This window comes from Pyrgilauda ruficollis, unplaced genomic scaffold (assembly GCF_017590135.1).
Source record: "Pyrgilauda ruficollis isolate IOZ18807 unplaced genomic scaffold, ASM1759013v1 scaffold4, whole genome shotgun sequence".
Lineage (NCBI taxonomy): Eukaryota > Metazoa > Chordata > Aves > Passeriformes > Passeridae > Pyrgilauda > Pyrgilauda ruficollis.
This window is the reverse complement of record NW_024525489.1, coordinates 11,083,431-11,104,778: the sequence shown is the minus strand read 5'-3', so window position 1 is coordinate 11,104,778 and position 21,348 is coordinate 11,083,431. Positions and strand designations below refer to the sequence as shown.

Genomic DNA, 21,348 nt, shown 5'->3' with positions numbered 1-21,348 from the left:
CTCAGCAAGAGGAGACAGAAGTCCAGCTTTGACAGATGTTCTTTGCTTTTTTTTTCGCTTGAGCAGCTTAGAGATGAGTCAGTTGCCCAAATGTAGGCATCTAGAGCTGCTCAAAATTTTTACAGTATTCAAGATCCTGTATGGGACTAATTGATATGATGTAGGATATAGAGGAATCCTGTGCCTCTCTGTAGGTGTGGCATGAGACAACATGAGGGACACATCTATGTTAAAGGGAACTACAGGTACCTATGATCAGGCATCAGAATTCCATTCTAAAACTCCTCAGCTTTTTCCAGCTGTATATATCCCTCATTTTTCCTCTATTCCGTTTGATAGTACATGATTGTGATGCCCTTCAGGGCTCTGTACTGGGACCAGTAATTTAGATATCTTTATTAGTGGATGTAGTGGGATTGAGTAAGTTTGGCAAGTTTGAGGTGGCACTAAGCTGAGTGTACAGTTGATGCACTGGAGAGAAGGGGTGCCATCCAGGGGGACCTTGACAGGCTTGAGAAGTGGGCCCATGTTCAACAAGGCCAAGTGTGAGGTCCTGCACCTGATCAAGAAAATTGTCAGTATCCATACAGGCTTGGTGAAAATGGATTGAGAGTAGCCTTGCAGATAAGGACTTGAGGGTGCTGGTGGATGAGAGGTGGATGAGCTGGCAGTGCGCAGTCAGAGCCCAGAAACCCAGTTGTATCCTGGGCTGCGTCCAAAGCAGCCTGGCCAGCAGGGCAAGGGAAGGGGTTCTTTCCCTGCTGTTCTTGTGAGATCCCACCAAGAGTGCTGCATCCAGCTCTGGAGTCCCCAGTAAATGAAAGAAATAGACCTGTTAGACTGGGTCTGGAAGAGGGCTGTGGAAGTGATCTGAGACTTCTGCACAGAAATCCTGTGAGCCATCAGATAGTTCAGTCCAGTGGAGAGAATGTTCTGAGACCTTATAATCCTTAAATGGGGCTTATAAGAAAGGCGGAGAGAGTCTTTTTACCAGGGCTTGCAGTGTCATAGGAAAAGGTTTTAAACTAAAGCAGGGTAGAATGATTTTAGATAGAAGGAAGAAATTTGTATGAGCATTAGTATGGTGAACCACTGGAACAGGTTGCTCAAGGAAGTTGTGTGTCCCATCCCTGGAAGTGTTCAAGGCCAAGTTACATTGAGCTCTCAGCAACCTGATCTATGTGAAAGATGTCCCTGACCACAGCAGGGATATTAGAACTAGATGATCTTTAAATGTCTTTCAACCAAATTCTATGATTCTGTGTTACTAATGAATGAAATGCTGAGTTGTTCTTCCAGTAGCCTAGGCTGAATTTTGTTTCTAGATCTGTGAGTGTATATATGAAGTTCTGCTCTCATTTTCAGCTTTATAGCTTCTGCTCCTCCTGTAGCATTCTTCAACTCTACCTTTTTCATTCCTTGATGTTTTTAGAGCTATATCTTGTGTATCTTTCTAAAAATGCATGCCTAAACTATTATGTTTTGCTTGCTCTGTTGTATGACTGCATCAATAACAGTCCCCTGCTAAAGAGCACTTTAGAAAGCATATGTCTAGATTTGCAATGCACAGTAAAATCTCCTTGTATCATAATGTAATTCTCATGAGTGCTGTATGCTATCTCCCACTAAAATTGTTGGATTGCTTTCTTCTCTCCAAGAGTTTGTGAGTTACAGTTGCTTTTGAATTTTGCATTTTTCTTCTGTCCCTCTGCATAGTTGCTCAGTAATTTTCTTCTGGCATTTTTGAGTGGCTCATGTAATACATCCTTGACAGGAACACTTACCAGAACAGATGAAAGACATTGTAATGAAAATAACATTTTCTGGTAACAGCTGCTGCCAATCTAAATGTGTACCTGTCTCAACAGTGAGCATATGGATTCATGGGTCCTACAGTCATCAAAGACAAAAATCTTTCCAGCTTTGGGGAGTTCTTCATGGGACAAAAGAACTCTGCATGTAACTGTTCTTGTCCCAGGTCTGTCCATCACTGAAGACAGAAACAATAGAAACTTGAACCCTATAAACACAGGTTGGCACCACTTTTTCAGACTATCTTACTTGACCTACATGAGTTTGATTTTATTTATTTATTTCTCTAGGTGGTGCTAAATTTTGTAGCATGCTGAAATATTAGGATTTACTTTATTCCAGTTATTTTGAAACTGTATACTCTGCAAGTTGATTTAGGTCTTTAAAAGTTTCCTTTGACATGTATGTCTCTGAATGCCAAATACTTTGTCTTGATCCAGAAAATTACAGGGCCAAGAGGAATTTTTCTCATTGAGATGCACCTTGTCAAAACAAAATTTTCAGGGTTGGGAAAACTGGTTATTTTCAAAGCACAAATGAAAGATCCCAGGACAGACCTGGAGTGTTTGGTCCTGGAATGGAAACCCTTGTGGTTAGGGCTGAACTCTCCTGCCTGCTCAGACAGTTCATGTATTTGGACTGATTGTTCCACCAATCAGTCAGCTGAACTGGGAGCTCCCTGTGCAGAAGTACCAAGAAATAGGAGTATGCCTCAAATCAGTTTTAGTTTTGTTCTTTAAAATTACTTACCTGAGATTCTGTGCAGAAGCATTCTGCATTTTAAACCTTTAGGAGATGCCTGTGCTTATTCTTTTTTCCTTAATCTAGTAAGAGCAGGTCTTAAGAATGGAGGGGGTGGGAGATGGGAATGGGGTGGTGCTGGTAAGTGCCCTTATAGGTGCCTTACAGGCTGATGTAGGATTGAGCCCAGCCGAACCTTCCTTCCTTAGCTGTGCAGGTGTATAAAAGAGAAAAGAAAAACCCAGGAAGTCCAGGATGAGGGACTGTGTGGTGCAGTGGTCTTTTTCAGATGAGAGGGAGAGAGGAATGCTGAGATTCAGTCACTGGTTTAAAACAAACAAAAATAACAACAGCAACAAACACCACCAAAAGAAAAAGAAATCTGGGCTAAGCAGGTCTGAAGAGACAGAATGTCTCTTCTGTGTGTTGATCATATGTGTCTAATGAGTGCTTCCTCTTGCAGCTGTGAGTTCAAAAACTTGATGTCATGGAACTAGAAGTCAGTGACAGAACAGAGGGCTTTCCATGCTTGGACAGATGGTGAAACACTGTTCTCAAGATTTGCCTTTATCGGAGTCCTGAGACTTTCTGTTTTTCTTCAAGGACTTAAAAAATACTAAGCTGCTGCAGCCCAAGGGCAAGAACAGCTGGCAGGTGTCATCAGGGAATTTCTCCCTGAATTCAGTAGCTCCTTTTGAGGGAACCCATTTTTTGCTTTTCACTAGCAAGGAGGATGCTGAAAGATTTCTTTTTCTGACGCTTCTGAGCTTCTGAAGTAATTGGTTCATTAGTAACTAAGGAACAGAAGCATTTACAGGAAAAGCTCCTAGAAGCTGGCTTCCCTCTGAAAGATAAGTTGTTTTGATCCTGTTTGTTTTTTCTGAAGGGTGAGGAATTTGTACAGAGTGATCCAACCACTGATGAAATATCTTGTAAAATATGAGTTGGGAAGCATAATTAATATTGTATCATCTGATCAGTCAAGCAGCCCTACAGAAGGGACTGAGAGTAATGACTTTATCTCAGAGGGTCACTTAGTGTTGGATAATGTCAAATGACTACATTAAACTTGATACTGGGCAACGTAATGTGGGAAGAGAATGTGATAAATACAGAAATCTAGGGAATGTCAGTCCTGAAGTATGATCTAAGTTATGATCTCTTTGAAAGGGTACCTTAATGATACTTCTTTTGAATTATCTGTAGTAGATATCATTTTTTGATGTACCTTCTCCTCCTTTGGCATAGCTTCAGTTCTTAAAGGAGAACTGGACTATGAGATGTTGCACATAATGGATTTAGATTAACTTATTACACAGACGTTGAACTAAGTAGTTACAAAATTGGGTTGAATATCATCGCTTTGGGAGAGTGAGGGTTGAGCAATAAAGCCTTCTCCCACACTAACACACTTCCAGAATGTCTTTAGATCTTCAAGAAGCAATGTACTTGAAGGACTGATCCTCTACAGAATTGTTTTAGCATGGGGTGAACAGTGAATCAAAGAACTCTGTTAATACTGAGTTCAGTACAGTACATTTCAGTCAAGCTTTGGATACTGTCTCTCATGGGATCCTTCTGGACAAAATGTCCAGCACACAACTGGATAAACACATCATGCAATGGGTGAGCAACTGGTTTGGACACAAAGGGTTACAGGGAATGGGCTGGCATCCAGCTGGGGACCTGGCTCTAGCGGGGTTCTGCAGGGATCCTTGGCCTGTTGTTCTTCAGCAACTTCATAAACAACTTGGACACAGGACTGGAAGGGATACTAAGCAGTTCGCAGACAGAACAAAAGTGGGAGGAGCTGTTGACTCTCTTGAAATCAGAGAGGCCCTGTAGAGGGACCTCGAGAAATCAGAGGGCTGGGCACTCACCAGCCATGTGTAGTTCAGCAAGGGAAAGTGCCGGATTCTGCACCTGGAATGGGGAAACCCTGGATGTAGGGACAGACAGAGGAATGAGATGCTGGAAAGCAGTGGCACAGAAAGGAACCTGGGGCTCCTGGCTGATAGCAAGCTGAAGATGAGTCAGCAGTGCCCTGGCAGCCAGGAGGGCCAAGCATGTCCTGGGAGCATCAGGCACAGCATCACCAGCCAGGCAAGGGAGGGCATTGTCCTGCTCTGCTCTGCTCTATTGATGCAAACCTATAGCTTATGTTACCTAAGTGATGATTTGTTTAAGATCTATATTATACCAGAAAAAATGTTACGAGTCAGAATGAGCATAATGCTTGTAATGTGGAATCTTCACCTATTTTGGACTTAGTTGCTGTGCTGATCCTGAGCAGAATAGTCTTGAAATGTCGTCTGACTTTGGGCTTTTCAAGAAAGGGCTGTGAAATTTAAAAGTAACTTACCAGTGCCCTTCTGAGCTAAAAGGCAGTAAATATAATCTGAATCCTCCTCTCACGAGGTAGATATCCCAGCATTACTATCCAAGGGAAGAATACCAAGGCTGTGCCAAATTGTTGTTCAATGCCAGGTTCCTTATTGTTTGCTTTTGAAGATTAAGATTAGCAATTTGGAGGTTCCAGTGGTTGTAATGTTACATGTGAGCCTTTAGCACCAAGGTTCAGTCTTGCTTGTTATCCAGAAATACTAAAAACATGAAAAAGTTGTAGCATAACTGGTCCTGTTTAAAAACAGACAAGCAAAGACAAAGAAATATAAATGTAAGGAGGAATTTCTCATTCTGTTGCATGTGAGACCTTATATGTGGTGGTGGGAGAAGAGAGAAGATAATCCCAGGGGTCACCAGTTGCCTCTGAAGCTCTGAGAACTCTTCTTTCCACTTTAATTCCATTTCATGGTACATTTTCTCTGGAGGCTTTATACCGTGTGTGTTCAGATTTCACTGTACTAGAATATTGCTTTTGTGGCATTGATTGCTTTGGATCTGTGTGGATGCTGCTTTTTGTTTCAGCAGGAATAGTTTCAGAGATGTTGAAAAGTGATGAAAATGCTTACTTTTACAGCAGGCCCTGTGAAGACAAAGGATGGCTATAGAAAGGGGCTTTCCTATGAAAGTGATAAGGATTTGTAAAGAATTCTGACTTCAGATTGTTAAATGTGTTAATTTGGAGTGTGCTCACTAGAGATTAATTGCACTTAATTGTATACATATACTGAGAGGCTCCCAGTCTCTGTCCTCTTGACTGTCCTAATTGTTCTTCATTTGTTTCATGCTCCTTAGGCTGCACTGTCACTCACCTCTTTCATGTCTTGCACCCTTCATGCCTTTTAGCTTCTCCACCTTAACCAGTCAGCTGTGTTTCTATCTTCTCCTCTGCTATCCTTCTGTGATTTATTTTCACCACAGCAAAACTACTGCTGCTTTTCCACCCATGGTTAAACATAACAGGAAAAAATAACCTCGAGTAAACCTGCAACTACATGCTTTCAGCAATGAAAACAGTTCTGAGTTTAACAAAACTATGCATTTTCCATTTGCTCCAAATTGCAGGTACTGACCCAGGAACCTTGGCTTTGTATACTTTCATTTAGTGCTTTGTTGCAGAAGGCTTTAAATAACTTCTCAAGAAAATACAGTCTCTCATATTTGAATATCTACGCACATGGTAAATCTGTGGCACTGTGTAACTTGTGATTCTTGTTCCTGTGGGCCATAAACTCTGAGAAATAGAAAGTAGCATGTATTAAAATCAAGTTGAAGTCAATTTGTCAGATAACAAACCACAGTATTTAGCTGAATCACAGTGAACTGTTGCACAGAGAGAACAAATTATGTAGTCTTAGAATTTATATTTGATTGTCTTATTGCAACAAACTGTAGATAATAGAAAACTGTGTACTAGATAGGTGATCATCAGAGAAAGGCATGTCTAAATATTTCACTCTTGTAGTTTGCTAGTCTCCTTCTTAGTTGTCTTTTCACATTCTGAAAAGCTTCTGTAAGTAGAATGCTTTTACTTTTTCATTAAATTATGGGATAGAGGCTTGCTTTTAACCTGTAGTTAAAGCTGGTTGTTCCTGCATTCATGAAGGCAATAGATGAAAGCTTGATTTAGAAAAATTCTTTTAAAGCTTCCTAACTCCAAAAGAGCTACTTTTCTTAGTGGAAGTGAAACTTTTCTTAGTTTTTAGGATATTGTCAGGATATTTTAAAAGGTAGAGTCTTGTTTCTGAATGAAACTCTGTATGCAGCTGTATCTTGTAATGATTTTAAAAGCTAAGTTTGGATTAACCTGATGTAGTCATCAACATACTTGCTGAGTAGTTACTTTTTGGAAAGATGTGTGATGTTTAGCAACTTCTGAAATTATACTGAATTGTAATTTAAGAATTCATCCTGAAAATATTCCTTTTAATTCCTTTATTAAACTGTTAACCTGGTGATGATAGTGAAACAGTCTTGTGTAACTTCAATTAATGACCCTTGTAAAATGAAGACCTTTAAATGATTCTCTGATTCTAAAAGATATATAACTAAAAGTCACTTTGTAAAGATGCCTGAGAGAAACTTAAGTTTGAAAACTGATTGTCTCCCTCTATTCAGATCATCTATCATTACTCAGCCTACATGGATGTGTAAATGGTGGTTTAGTTACTGATTATCTGTTTCTCTACACACACCTGTAGATCTAATTTAGGTGATGTTTTCTTTCCCCTTCAGGTATGTTCAGCATAGATCACTATGTTACAGGTTTGTTTTTCCATTCAGTAGAATCCATTTGTTTTACAAAAGACAGACTTTGCAGCATTTATTGGCATAGATAAGGTGATTTAAATCAGGCAAACAGGGTCAGAGTTTCCAAGATCCACAGGCTTGTGCTTGTTTTGACTTCAGGGGGAGCTGACTAAATTCTTCTGAAATTATGGCCATGAGCCCCTAACTACAAGTTATTGGTACTTACTCTTGAAACACAATACAGGTATTTACTAAATGTTGTACTTTTCATCACATTTGCAAGACCATGTTTGTAATTAAATGTACTGGGTTAATCCAGGCAGAAGCATTACGCATATGGTGCTTTTTTAATTTCTTTTCAAATGGGTTTTTAATTGGAAGGATATAAAAGAAGAGGACTTGAGAGGTCTTTTCCATTCTTTTCTGTTTTTATACCAAGGTGATTGCCCTGGTGTCTAAATTTCAGTCGTATTGGTTGCAATGGACAGAACTCAGTTTGACTTTTCTGAAATGCAGTACAGTTTTAAAATTACTTCTTCATTTTAAAATTCTTCTTCCCATACTCCGGTTTTATTCTAACCATCTGGAAAAGGTTTAGAAGCACAAGTGGAAAATAAAAATCAGCAATTGAAGCTGGGAGGGTAAAACTGCAAGGATTATTTACCCTCATGCTTCACCAAATAAACTGATTGGCATCTGGGATTAAATGAACTTCCTTCCACTCAGCAGCATTAGTGTGTTGTACCATTAGGTTCATGCTTTTGATTGTATGTCTGTGACATCCATGGGGCTTTGTCTGGAAAAAGAAGGATGAGTTACTTTCATTGTTGATCACTTACAGCCTCCTAATCCGGAGGTTTGGGTTTATACAAATACAAAGAGCGGGGGAGAAGGAGTAATGTCTCTACTCAAATGCAGTGAGTAAAGCTGGATCTCTGTGAGCCAGGTAGGACATCTGCTAGGGTTGAGTGAGCAGCCAGCCCTGAGTTAGCTGCTCACTCTAATAGCAGCTAATTTCCTTTGTCCTCAGATCAAATTTGTACATACTTTTCCCCAGCCCTGTCACTACTTGGGGTAGCTGATGGTGGAACCTGCAGCCTGTCAAAATGTGCAAAAAGTATGTTCCACATCTTCCTGCATTTGCAGGAAAAATATGCAGGATGCAGGGAAAAGCTGTTAATGAAAGAAAAAAAAAAGCTGGAAAAGCTTTCATCTGTATTTTGGAAGAATGCTTGAGGAACATCCTCTGAATATGGTGAATTATCTTGTTTTCATTTATAGGAAAGCAGAAATACTGCTGTTGGAAAATAAACCTTGACTAATAAAGGACTTACTGCTGTCCCTGTCTTTTCATGAGATAAATCACACAACTGGGGCATGTTCAAGAGAGCAAGGCTATCTCAGCATTGGTTTCAGTGAGGATATGGTATAGTTTGTTGGGTTTTTGTTTCCTTGTGGTGGAAATAGAAGGGGAATTTTTTTTTTTGTTGAAATTAGGCAAATACATAGCATCATCTTCTGCCCTTTGTGGTGAGCAGTGCTGTTGTGGCTTTTTGTAGTCATTTTCACGCTCACTCATTTTGTGTGAAAAACCCTGCAGTTTAAATCTCTACAGTGTCTGAGAGTCGTGATTTCTCTTTCAGAGTTCAGATGGGTCCCTCTCTGAGGTTGTGCAGAAATGGAAGGAGTATCAGCTCCAGTGCCAGAAATACTTGTATGAGACACCCCCCATTGTGGCAGGTAAGCCGATTTGGTAGAGATAGGATGTATTAATTTTTAAAATGCATGATAACAGTAGCAAGGGAGTGATTTTGAACTTGGAAAATACTTCTTTCTGGTTCATTGCTTCTTTATCCCATTTGCTCCTGCCTGCTCTCTGTGGGGCTCTTCCTTCTGCTGGGAGAAGCATTTTGTGGAGCAATTTCATTGTAAAGATGTTTGTCCTTAGGTCCAGAGTGTTATGCAGTGGCAAGTGGTATCTGTACCATATCAAACAGCCACTGATGTAATAGACCTGAAACTTCTTTAGGTGTCAAGGTGTTAGGAAATCTGGGACTGTGCTGTTCATATTGAACTAGGAGTTTGTGGGTTGTAAGCTATTCTGAGCCTTGTAAAATGCTGAAATGGCTGTGGAAAAGGCAGCAAGTGACTTGAGAATGTACCTTGTCTTAGTCTTTGAGCTGCTGTAATATACTGAGAGCATCTGTGATGTGCCAGCATCGTGGTGTTTAGAGGACAAGTGTTGGCTTGTCAGTAATGCTCACAGTTGGACACCATGCAGCCTCTCCTCTGCTTCAGTGCTTTTGTGACACACTGAAGATGTGTCTAAAGGTGTGCCTGTGAAGAATTATTTCTAAAACGTTAATATTCCTTGTCTTAACTGCATTATTATGTCAGAGTGAGAGCAGTAGCTGATGACAATGGCAGGGACACATTCATCTCCCTCTGCTGCATTATTCTGTTGAGCAGTTGAGTGCTGCCCTCTAAGAATGACAGTTTAATGAATCTGAAGTAGAAGTATTCTCATGTTGATTGAGCTGTAATGCAAAGTTATGATTGTGTGTGGGTATTTCATTGGTGGACCTATATATTAGGGTAGACTTTCCAACTGCATGAATTTGAACCATTCTGAGGAATTATCTTTAGTGTTCATAGCAAAAATGATTTTAAATTAAACTGTGAAAAGTAAGAGTGTAAAAAAAGTATAGATAAATTAATACTAATCCATTACTTTCTTGTCTGTTGAGTCAGTGTAAGACCCTAATCTGTTCCTTAGTTCCTCCCTGAAACAACAGATTCCGGTTTGAAGATAAACTCACTCTTTTGGAGAAATAAATGTCATATAATTCCACATCAGAGCTTAAATGCATGTGTCATTTCCTTTTATATTCTGCTTTTCAGTCTTTTCCTTCCTGCTGTATTAGTACAAGGCAGTGGCATGAGCCTCCCTTCTCTCTCTCTGCAGAAGGCAAGTTCTGCAACAGAACTTTTGATGACTATGCCTGCTGGCCAGATGGACTGCCTGGCACCTATGTGAATGTCAGCTGCCCCTGGTATCTTCCCTGGGCTAATGCAGGTAAGAGCCTTTCCTTACAGGCACAGCTTTAAACCAATCCTGTTTGCCTTGCCCAGTCTTAGCAAGGACAAGATTGGCTTAAATGTCTGGGAGTGCAGTCAGTTCTCTGTAACATAAAGGTAGGGACTCATATTGGTATGATACATTCTTTATCTTTGTTTAGCAGGAGAAGATGAAAATGAGAGAACAGACTTCTTAAAGGTTGTGTTTAGTTTGGATATTTTTTGCTCTCATCTGGTTTTGTTGCTTGGATAGTGGTGATTATTAATAACTAGCCTTCAGCAAGCACGCAGAGCTGTCTTACAAAGATAATGGCTTAGTTGGAAAACTGAGATAAAAGTAACAAAGGTAACTGGTACATCATCCTGTAGAAAATAGAGATGGAAAAGTCTAAAGTGAAAGTGTTTTGTGCTGCTTCCTGAGATAAACTTATTTCTCAGAACACTGTGAGATGAAGGCATTTTCAGTGGTTGCAAAGACTTCTTCCATGAAGGACTGAATGGCACCTTTAGATTTTACAGCCTTATGTGCATGTACACTTGAAGGCAAGGTGTATTGGATCATTTTGTCTAGCATTCTGTCTTTCAAACCAGTGACTTGTACAGCTTGTACTTTGTGAAGACCTTTCTATGCTTTGAAGTCTAAATGAAACAGTTTATTAGCCAGCTCCGGCAGTGTGGAGAATTGGCTTTGGCCTCTGCTAAAGGACAGAGGATATTAGTTAATGAGGATATATAGTTCTGATTGATGGGTGCAAAGTGTATGGTGTAAGTATGGAGAATATGTTGTGTTAGTATGGAGGGATATCAGGAATGATGAAGAAAAGGGGTGACATAGTCAGAGATTACTTAAACGTGTTGTGAAGTGTGGGACATTGGCATAATACAAATAGCATGAAATAAGGGGTGGAGATGGTCTTGGGTCTGGCTGAGTTGGAGATTACTTTCTTCACAACAGCCCTTGCTCAGCTTCAGAGCACTTGCTCCAAACCCTGCCCAAGGCCAGCGAGCCTGGGGGTCTGCTTGAGGTTGGGAGGTGATGTAATTGGGACTGCTGATCTGATGGGCTATTCCCACTCTATTATGCGGTTGGCAGTAAAGCTCAGGGAAACGGGAAAGAAGAGGGAGAAGTGAGTAGAGACATTCAGTAGTAGTCAGCATAGGTTTATGAAGGTGAAATTATGCATGATGGTGTCTTCCCACGTAATGGTTATCCATGCTGAGGCCCTGCTTTCCACCAAGTGGATGGATGTCTGCCTGCGAATGGGAGGCAGTAAATAAATTCCTTATTTTGATTTACTTGCATGTGCAGCTTTTGCTTTATTTATTAAACTGTCATTATCTTGAAGGGTTGGTGGTGTGTGTGCGTGTAAATCCCCACACTTAAATCAAAATGTCACCACAGCACTGACAAAGGTTAAAAATTTATGCATACAATACTACTACACCCCTTGGCCCTTCACTGCTTTACAACCACAAAGGATTCCCTTGTAGTTGTACCTCATCCACCAAGGAAGCCCAGGGACTGTGAAGAAGTCTCTGCCCTGGTGCCTGCAGCATCTCTTCACCTCACCTCCATCTTCTCTGAGCTTAATGCTCTGCACAGGGCTGTTTCTCACACTTTTTTTCTCACTCCTCACTGCCAGGCAGTGTTTGGTTCTTTCTTGCAAACGTTTTCCCTGAGGTGCCATGGTTTGGTTGATAAGGTGGTGTTAGTTCCTAGGTTGGACTTGATGATCTCAAAGGTCTTTTCCATCCTAGTTGATTCTCTTATCTTGGCTGAGGGGCTCAGCTGTGCCCTGCAATGGATCTTTGGAACCAGTCGTGTCCAGCATGGGACAGCTCCAGCCCCTCCTTACGGAGGCCACCCTTGGTTACCTCTTCAGCCTTGCCTGCTTTCCTAAGTGACTTCAGAAGTTAAAATGCTGTTTGCTAATCCTCCTCAGGCTACTAAAGACGTTATGCTTTTGGAACGGATAAGCAAGCTTTTTCAAGTGTAATGAATTAATATTTACCTCATAATTAACATGAAATCACTGGATATGGCAGAATTTTTTCCAATAATGCTTTTCTGTCTGGATACCTAAACCTCTTTACCGACTTTAACTTCTTTCCTCTAAACCTGTTTATTTTCAGTCTTTAAGACCCTGGACTTTCAACTGCTCTTGAAACCACTGGTGGAAAAAGCCATGGTTTAATGCAATACTGCAGATTAATAAATTACTTGAATGTGCAATATCTTTCATACTTTTGGAAACAAGTTTTTTTAAAAATTAATTATCCTGAAAATGGTGTTTGTTTCAGTGAGAAGAGCAGCATTTTGTAAACTCCTTGCTAGGGAGAATTGCAAAACACTTCAGAAAATCATTAAACCCTTGGATTTGTTCCTTTGTTGAGCAAATTGTGCATATACTTCAACCTCTGTTTTATCAGCAAGGAATAAGAATGGAACAAAAAGGCCTTTCACTGTCCAATATAAAACAAGAAGTTTGTATCTCTGCCAGTATGCAGTTTAGGAGCCTGAATTACCATCACCTGTTAGGATTCCATGACATCTTATGGAGTCATGTTCAAAGTGAATGGTAAAAAAAAGTGAGCTGCTGTGATCAAGAGGTAATGTCTTTGTAACAGAAGATCTAGAGCAATAGAAAATTGAACACCCTGTGGTTTAGAGTGGTCATTGAAGGATCTTTATCACTTGTTCTTGCTTAGCCCCCTACTTGGAACTTGAAATAGGTTCTAGCAGTGCAGGACTTCCATCTCATCTCCTGGAAATGGAGAGGAGGAAAAGATTAAATGTTGTTTGGGAAGTACCTTCAAAACATGTTTAGGGAAGGTCATCACTTGGCAGAAGCACTTCATACTTGTACTCAAATATTTAAGACTGCTGCTCCCTTGACTAGGAGTCAGGTTTTCAAGTCTGTAGAAAGTTTGCTGGGGTATACCCCCAGAAATCCCCTAGGAATTGAATTGAGTCACTTGAAACCAAATGTTGAATCCCCTGGAAATTGAATTGAGTCACTTGAAACCAAATGGGGTACTGAAATAGAGGAAGCATTGAGTCTGAGTCTCTTCATGATTTAACCACTTTGGTATAAAAATGTAGAAGAGCTGGAAGCAGGGAAAGGTGATCCGGGCAGCATACGCTGGTCATTAAGGGATAGCATTGGGAAAGCCATAGCCCATACAGAATTTTGTCAAGTGAGATGAAGAGCAACAAAAAGGGCTTCTAAACAGATAGGAGAAAAAAATGGGGAACCACTGCTGAGTGCAGCAGGAGACTCTTTGGCAAAGGATGAGGAAATTACTGAAGTATTCACTGCCTTCATCATGGCCTTTACTGGTAAGAGCCACTTTCAGCAATCTGAGGCCGCTGTGATCAGTGATAAAGTTGGAAGCAATGAAGACTTACTCTAACTGGATGAGGATCAGAAGATGGAACACTTCATGCAGTATACCCGAGTACACAACAATTGGTAGGATGTACTGATGAGTAGTGAATGAGCTGATTAATATGGTTGTGAGGTCACTTTTGAGTATCTTTGAAAGGTCACAGCAATTGAGGGAGATTCCTGCAATTGTCACCACTATCTTCAAGAAGTGCAAGGATGCAAATCTGGGGAATTACAGGTGAGTGGCCTTTTGTCAGTCCCTGGCAAGTAACAGAACAAATAATCCTGGGAATGGGTTCCTAGCACTTAGAGGGCAAGAAGGTGATTAGGAGTAGTCAGCATAGGTTTATGAAGGTGAAATCATGCATGATGAACCTGATAAGAGGACTAGCCTGGTGGCTAAGGGAAGAGCAATGGAGGTGTTTTTCTTTACTTTAGTAAGACTTTTGACACAGGCTCCCATACATACTCTTTGATAAACTGATGAAGTGTGAATTAGTCAAAAGGCTGAAAAAATGAACTGACAGGCATCCTGTGAGGTTCTGCCCCTGGGGAGGAATAGTTGGGTGTATCAGTGCTGACTGGCTGGAAAGCCACTTCACAGAAAAGGTACTGGAGGTACTGGTGGACACCAAGCTCAGCATGAGCAGCCATGTGCCCTTGAGGCAAAGGACAACAATGGCTTCCTGGGTTGTATTAGGAAAGCATTAGTGGCAGTTCAGAAGAATGATCCTTCCCCTCTACTCTGCGGGGGTGACACATCTGGAGTGCATTGTCTGGTTCTGAGCTTCCTGGCATGAGAGAGACATGGACTTATTTCAGCAGGTCCAGCAAATGATTGTGAAGTTTATTGATGAATGGGAGTGTCTCTCTTACAAGATGAGACTGAGAAAGCTGGTGTTCTTCAGCCTGGAGAAGAGAAGCCTCAGGGAAAATCTTATCAATGTGTATGCTCACATATTGAACTACAGAAAATTTCCTGTAAACATAATTATTTTATGGTGAGGTTTGTCAAATACCTAGGACAAGTGACCCAGAGAGGTTGTGGAGTCTTTGTCCTTGAGGAAGATGATTATAGCCTGACTAGACATGAACCTGACAAACTTGCTCTAGTTCCTTGCTGTATTAGGCAATATCCAGAGTCTCAATCCAGTGTTGATTGCTTTGTGATTCTCTGCTTCTGGTTTTTGGTTTTTTTTTTTTTGTTTATAAGATAAGTTTTGGTAAATTATTGTCAGATGTTACAAATTTCTGTTTGTGTCAGCCAGAATGCAAGATGGGGAGAAGAATTTACATGGTAAATGTTTGGAAAGCTGGAGCATTCCTTAGGGAATTCCAGGTTTTACAAACTATGCTTTAATAGCTTTTGCTGTTCGTGTACCACTCTTGTCCTCGTGGCCGTCAGTCTTGAGCCTGCCCTTCTGCAAATCTCAACAGCAGATGTGGCCCAGCAGGTTGCCTAGCAGAGTGGCAAGCTGAAAGTGGGATGAAGAACTTTTTACGTGCTCAGCAGGTGTGTGAGTAGTCCAGCTGCACACGATGTCAGCTCTTGTCCCTACGTGATGCCACAGAGCTGCTCACTGAGGTGTGACATTCTTCTTGTTCCTTTAATGTGGCAGCTTCTGAATCCCTGTTTGAATTGTGGGCATGGTTCAGCAGTGGTGCGTTCTCCAGTTCTTTGGATTGCTTATTTATCTCAAGATAAATACAAGAGTATTTATCTTGAGGGTACAAGAGCAACTGCAGGGAGATGGGAATCTGTTCATTGAGAAACTTGAGAGTTAATCTGGTGTCCAGTGCTGTGTGCCTATTCAGGCTTGTGTGAATACAGGGACTCAAGACCAGTCTTTTGCCAGACAAATCCGTGCGGGATGGGCTTACAGGCCTTTTGTGCTAAGGAATATGTGCATTTGCAAGATATTTCCTTACAAGATCACTTCCCTTGTGATTGCAGCGTTTGTCTTCAGCCCTTTTTGAAAAAGCTGCTTGCGAAGGCAGCCTATAAAGTACAGGAGAAGCAGAGACAATCCATACGGTCCCTCTTGTGTCAGATCTCTTTAGAAATGCTGAGACTGAGACTTCTTTTTGTTGTCTTACAAGAGGTAACACCTAGAAGGCGTGTCAGCATCCCTGAAAGAGTCACTACTGGCATGCAAGGACAGACTCTGAGGGCTGGGAATATGTTCACAATAATTGAATAGAAGAAAGATCACAACATTAGACCAAGATTTTATGACTGAAACCATGTAGGCCTGTACTGTTACAGACTTTTTTTGTGACAAGCAAGTAAATTAAACCTGAATTTTTACAGAAAGTTTATTATTATAGGTTTCACTGAAATAGTGGGTATTCACTTGTGGGTGCACTTTTGTGATACGTTCTGAATGTAGGGTTATCTTCTCTTTCTTCAGTGGCACTGCTGTCATTTTGTCATCTGTAGTTATGCAGCAAACTAGATTGGCAATTTTACCCAGCTGAGATGTGGGGATTTCTCCTCATTCCTTTGAGTTTTGGTTTTATTTTTTCTTCTCCATGTAGATCAGTTTCCTGATAAGTGTGATTGCAGCTGTATTAGCATTCATCTGCTTCAAGTATATTGGTCATTATATTATTTTCTTAAAATAAAATTGTGAAATAAGAATATTATGGGTATCTGGGTAATCAGTATTCCACTAAAGCCAAAGTAGCTGAGGTTTAGAGTAGCCTCTGCTTCAGGTTAAATCATTGTCACTGGAATGAGAAATAGGTGGCTGATGTGTCTCACAGCACAGGGGTTGATATCCTAGCAAATGAGGAGCCCATACACTGCTGGACTGCAACTACCTGGCAGGAGTTCATAAAGGCATCTGTGTCCCTTGAAAGCCGTAGAAAAAAGCTTTCTGCGTGTAGTGAGGGAGCTCTTCTTGCTTCTTGACAGCAAGAAGCAGGATCATTGAGACAAATTGAATGTGGAAGGGAATTAATTTTGGTCAAACAAAGTATTCTGTTCAGGGCTCTGTAGGGAAATTCTTCTATTTTCTCTTTGGGAAGATTTCTTGTTTTTCAAGTGTTATTTTTAAATGCTTTCAAAATATGAAGGGAAATGTATAGACTATCAAAACAAGCACATGCTTAACTTTGGCATGACTTGCTTCCCTATTCCAAAAAAAAAAACCCCAAAGCAAAGCTTTTTTTTGGCCTGCTTATACAACTTTGAAAGAGCAAACAACAGAAGTTTTTAAAATCTGTGATAGCTATTTCACTCTAGCTCTGTTTGGCTTTTATTTGTTCTTATACAACTCCCACTGAGGGCAGGTCTTTGTGGGGAGATGCTGAAGTGGCAGGATGGAGGTTATTGTTAAATGAATTTGTTCTGCAAAGTTGCCAGGGCAGATCTTGGCCCATAGCCAGAGCTCGTTGAAAGCAAATTTTCTATACTTGTGGCTGACCGAGTTGAAGCTTTTGCTCCTGTATGTGAAGCCCACTCAGGTTATGGTAACACTGAAGTTACACCTGGTAAATTTTGCACACCTTGCTATCCACATTGTAGTTGGAGAGATTATGACAAGTTCTGGGGCCGTAGCTGCCTCAAAGCCCAGTCAGTGCAGAAGCTCTGAGGGGAGCAGTAGGGGCTCCTTTAAGGGACAGTGGGCACCTTGCCCCACTGTCACTGGCTGCGTGCTTTTTCTTGTTACCTTCTCATAATTGAAGGCCAGCTGCCAGTAACACCATGTGGATTTGGAAACTGCCGAGCTGCACAATTCATCTTGCAATTATGCCTCCTCTGGGGTTCTGATATTTTATTGTTTAATAGCACTAAATCCTTTTTAATTAAAAAACCTTCCAGAGGTACTTGTTTCAGGCAAGAGTTATGTGAACAGTAGCCACATCAGTTGCCCCTGTATGCACTGGACTGCACCAAGGCTGGCTGTGGACTTGCATCAACACAGATGTTGCTGTTGCTCAGATCTCCACTCAAAATCTGAAATATTTGAATGCTTTTGTTTCAGCTTAGAGCCTGTCTCTAGTTTTGAGGGGTCTGACACCTGAATTAGATTGATGCTAGTCTCTGTCTGTGTTGGTATCTTGCTGTGGCACAGTGGTGAATTTTGAAGCAACCCCTGATTGTGCTACTTGCCAAGACTGATTTAGTTTGACCAGCTTTGGTGTCTGTTTCTTTGGAGGAAACTTAAGCCAGAAGCTGTGCCCCAGGAGTGCATTGGATTCTTTTCAGTCCTGGAGGGAGGCATAAGAGCTAACAATTTGGCTGTACTACTTTGAAGTCTTCCATAACAGCCGTACACAGGCCTTTGGAGGACTTCTGCACTACCAAGATCTCATTAAATTGTAATGTTTCTTGGGCCAGGTAAAGGGCCAGGTGGCTTGAATGCCTTAATTGATGTTGTCCATGAGGCCTCAGTGCTTTGTAGTTCCCTATGCTCTCTAAATCTACCTTTCTCCTAGTTTGAAATAGTTTTCTTTGTTTACCTAATAACTTCCGTTGTCATTCACCTTTGCTTGAGTCACTTGTCTCCTGTAATTCACTTTATTATCTGTATTATCCTCTCTTTACTATGTTATATGTTGCAATGGTGACACCTGCTCCTTTGTTCTCCCAGATCATCAGGTAAAGTACAGCCTGGGGACCCTTGGAAACAACATTGGTTTCCAGCCTGTGACGTGAGAGACCTGAAAGTCTCTCTGGTGGCAGACTAACCCAGCAGTAATACCAGATGACCTCTGACAGTAACCTTGTGGCTGCCTCTGGCTGCTGGAGATGGAGTCAGTCTGATTAAATCGTGGAGATATCTGGCACCACAGCTGTACTTCACGCAATAATTTTGCCCAGTCACAGAGATTGTGTGAGCTGAGCTTCACGTGGGGGTGTGGAAATAAAGAGATCAGACTGGGCTGCTGCTCCAGAGTACCATCAGTTGCAAGGATACATCGAGGTCAGATCTTTCTCATTTCCCCCTGCTGTAACCTACATTTGAGACCCTCTTCCAGCACTCTCCATTTTCTCTCTGGTGGCAGAACTTCTTTTCCTGATGTGTCTTTAGGCAGGGGCTCTGCATGAACCTTTGGGTGGAAGTGGGGTGTTGGCTTGCAACCCTGAAGTACCAGACATTAGCAGTTTAACCATGAGGATTTTATAATTGTTTAAAGCAATTTCCCTAGGGTTATGAAATATAGACTAACCTTACTGTGATGCAGCAGGGCTCATGGAAATTGTCTGCACAGTCCCCACCCAGCATTAGTGTCTAAGTTAGTCCTGGCTGTTGCTTAAATAATGAATTAATACCTTCCTTCTTGTGTGGTGCCTTTCTTTTCCCAAGAGCGTAACTGAACTTATACAATTACACAATTGTAATGGTATCATGTACAGCAATATTGAAGATTCCATTCCCTGCTACACAAGCAGGAAAACCAAAAGTGTTGAAATGAATTCATCTGATCCCAAACTAAATCTGTCTGTGATGGGGAGAAGGATAAGGGCTGAGAAGGAAACAGAGCCTTGTGTTTGTCAAGGCGTTGCCACAAGCCTTTTGTGTCTGTGGCATGCCGTACCGTGACACAGGTGACAATCACGTGTAGACTTCTGCCTCAGCAGGATTTTGTGTCATTGCTCCTGGGGTGCCCAGACCATTTGAAAAGCTTGTGCAGCTAATCTTTTCTTAAATGTGATTTAGTACCCTTCTCAGCCCTTGCTATCAAACATGGTCATTCAGGGCTGGTGTTCAAGCATCTGCGCTCCCGAGGCATGTGCTGTGCTGCAGGATTAAATCCAATGTCTTGGTCCTCTTCCCTTTCCCTGAGTTCCTTTTGCACACTGTCCAAATTCAGAGGGGGAGGGGGTTTGGGGACAGAGTGCCATAGTGCCAGAAAGAAGCAAAAAAATTTTAAAAAGTGTTTGATTTTGTTTGTGAAACCTACTATGGATAGCCGTGCTGTGGTGGTGAAGCTCTACTGTTGCCTGTGCAAAGCAAACCAAAGAAACTCTGTTGCTTTCTAGAAGGCTCTGTGGAAAACCCTACAGCTGAGGAAGCTGGTGTTTGTGTGAGAGTTTTCCTTCAGACAGTTTTTTGAAGTTATGTGCATGGCAGGAACATTTGGTTCAAGGGACCAAGTTAAACCTTGTCTGGTTTCATCTCTCTCACTTTCTGTTTAATCATCCAGCTTCGCAGTTTGAGATGGTCTTTTAAAACAGAGACAGCAGATGTCTTCGTGAGTGTGTACTTTAAATACCTGCTTGTCTTTTTGCATGCAAGAAAATAAATTTCACTTCAAATATTGGATGCTCTGAGGATGATTAGACATTTATGAAATTTCTTCCCATCCTTGCTTTAATAAAACCAAGCTTCCAGAAAGTTCTTCATAATGCTGAAAAAGGTGTGACCTTTTTTCAGTGAAAAATGTTTCTTTGCATTTGCTAACCCGTAAGCAATTCAAAATTTATATTTCCTTGCACCAGAAGCTGTCTCAAACTAATTGGCAATTTCAGTTTGCTTAAAGTAATAATAAAATAAAAAAAATCTTAGTCTTTCAAGTTCACCTCTGCCTCTGTTTGTCAGTCTCCATCTGGTAGTATACCAGAGAACTCTCAAACATATGTTGCTCATCTCAAGGGTAGATGTAGGGGCTGTTGGAAGAAATAATTTTTAAAATCATTAACAGATAGATGTTATTAACATGCATTTATTTTGGGCCATGTGGCAATGCCATTCTCTATTTTATCAATTTTGCTTAAGTAAAAGAAACAGCTGCTTAACTTCAGATTGAGGTACATATAATAGAGCAGTGACATATGACCTTCCAGCTGGGCTCTGACTTTCTGTAGGGACAATGAAAAGCTCTCTGCTCTGATTCCTCTCCTGCCGCAACCAAAATACATAAAATATGTTACAGAACAGGAAACTTTGCACATAGCCAGACACTGAAATGCACATATGTGTGATGGAAGCATGATGTTCATATGTCAGGTATATATCTCGTCACCTGAGACCTTCTAGGAAGAATTATGGTTTTTGCAATGCTGGACAAGCCTGCTAAAGGCTATCAGCTTGCTGTGTCTGTGGGAGTTGGAGCAGTTGGCAGGACTATGTGTTTTCCAGAAATTTTTTAGTTATAACTGTATCATGTTTTTGTTTAAAGTAATTCCTTGAAATGCACTGTCAAGGATGTCAAGGCACACCTCAGAAAACACATAGCTGAGCTTAATTTTGTGAGTGCTTGAGACATCTCCTGCAGCTGATCAGGCCATGAATAGTGCTTTTCAGTGAGACATGAACACCATTAGACCCAGCTGCCAGGAAGAGCTGGACTGCCTCTGTGCCTTGCCCATGCTAGTCCAGCAGGTAGCTAAATATATTTGATATCTTAGACTTCATCTGTGCTCTCATTACTTATTTGCATAACTGAAGTTATTATCTACTTGCTTTTATTTGTTTTTTGTAACAGTGCACTCTTAAACAGAGGGACCTCAAACCTTGCTTCAGGTTACTTGCGCCTAAGAACTTGCAGTTTTTAATTGCTGTGGATGAGTAAAGTGAACTAATTAAGGGTCTGAATAAACAATAGTGTTTGTGGTTGCTACATAATTAAATACCTTGCTGAAAACAGATTGTTAAATTTCAGCTTGCTTAAACGTTGCTAATTAGTAAAATATTGATTGGTTTGGTTTGGTTCTTTTCCCCGC

At 41.0% G+C, this 21,348-nt stretch overlaps 1 protein-coding gene across 1 annotated transcript in view; it reads left to right on the top strand.

The window, feature by feature from the left end:
• Nucleotides 1-21,348, top strand: part of GLP1R (glucagon like peptide 1 receptor) — a 79,781-nt gene that overhangs the window by 18,082 nt on the left and 40,351 nt on the right. Inside the window, exons 2-3 of the mRNA XM_041477171.1 lie at nucleotides 8,850-8,946; nucleotides 10,172-10,282. Coding sequence (XP_041333105.1) covers nucleotides 8,850-8,946; nucleotides 10,172-10,282 — 208 coding nt within the window. The remainder of the gene's footprint in view (nucleotides 1-8,849; nucleotides 8,947-10,171; nucleotides 10,283-21,348) is intronic.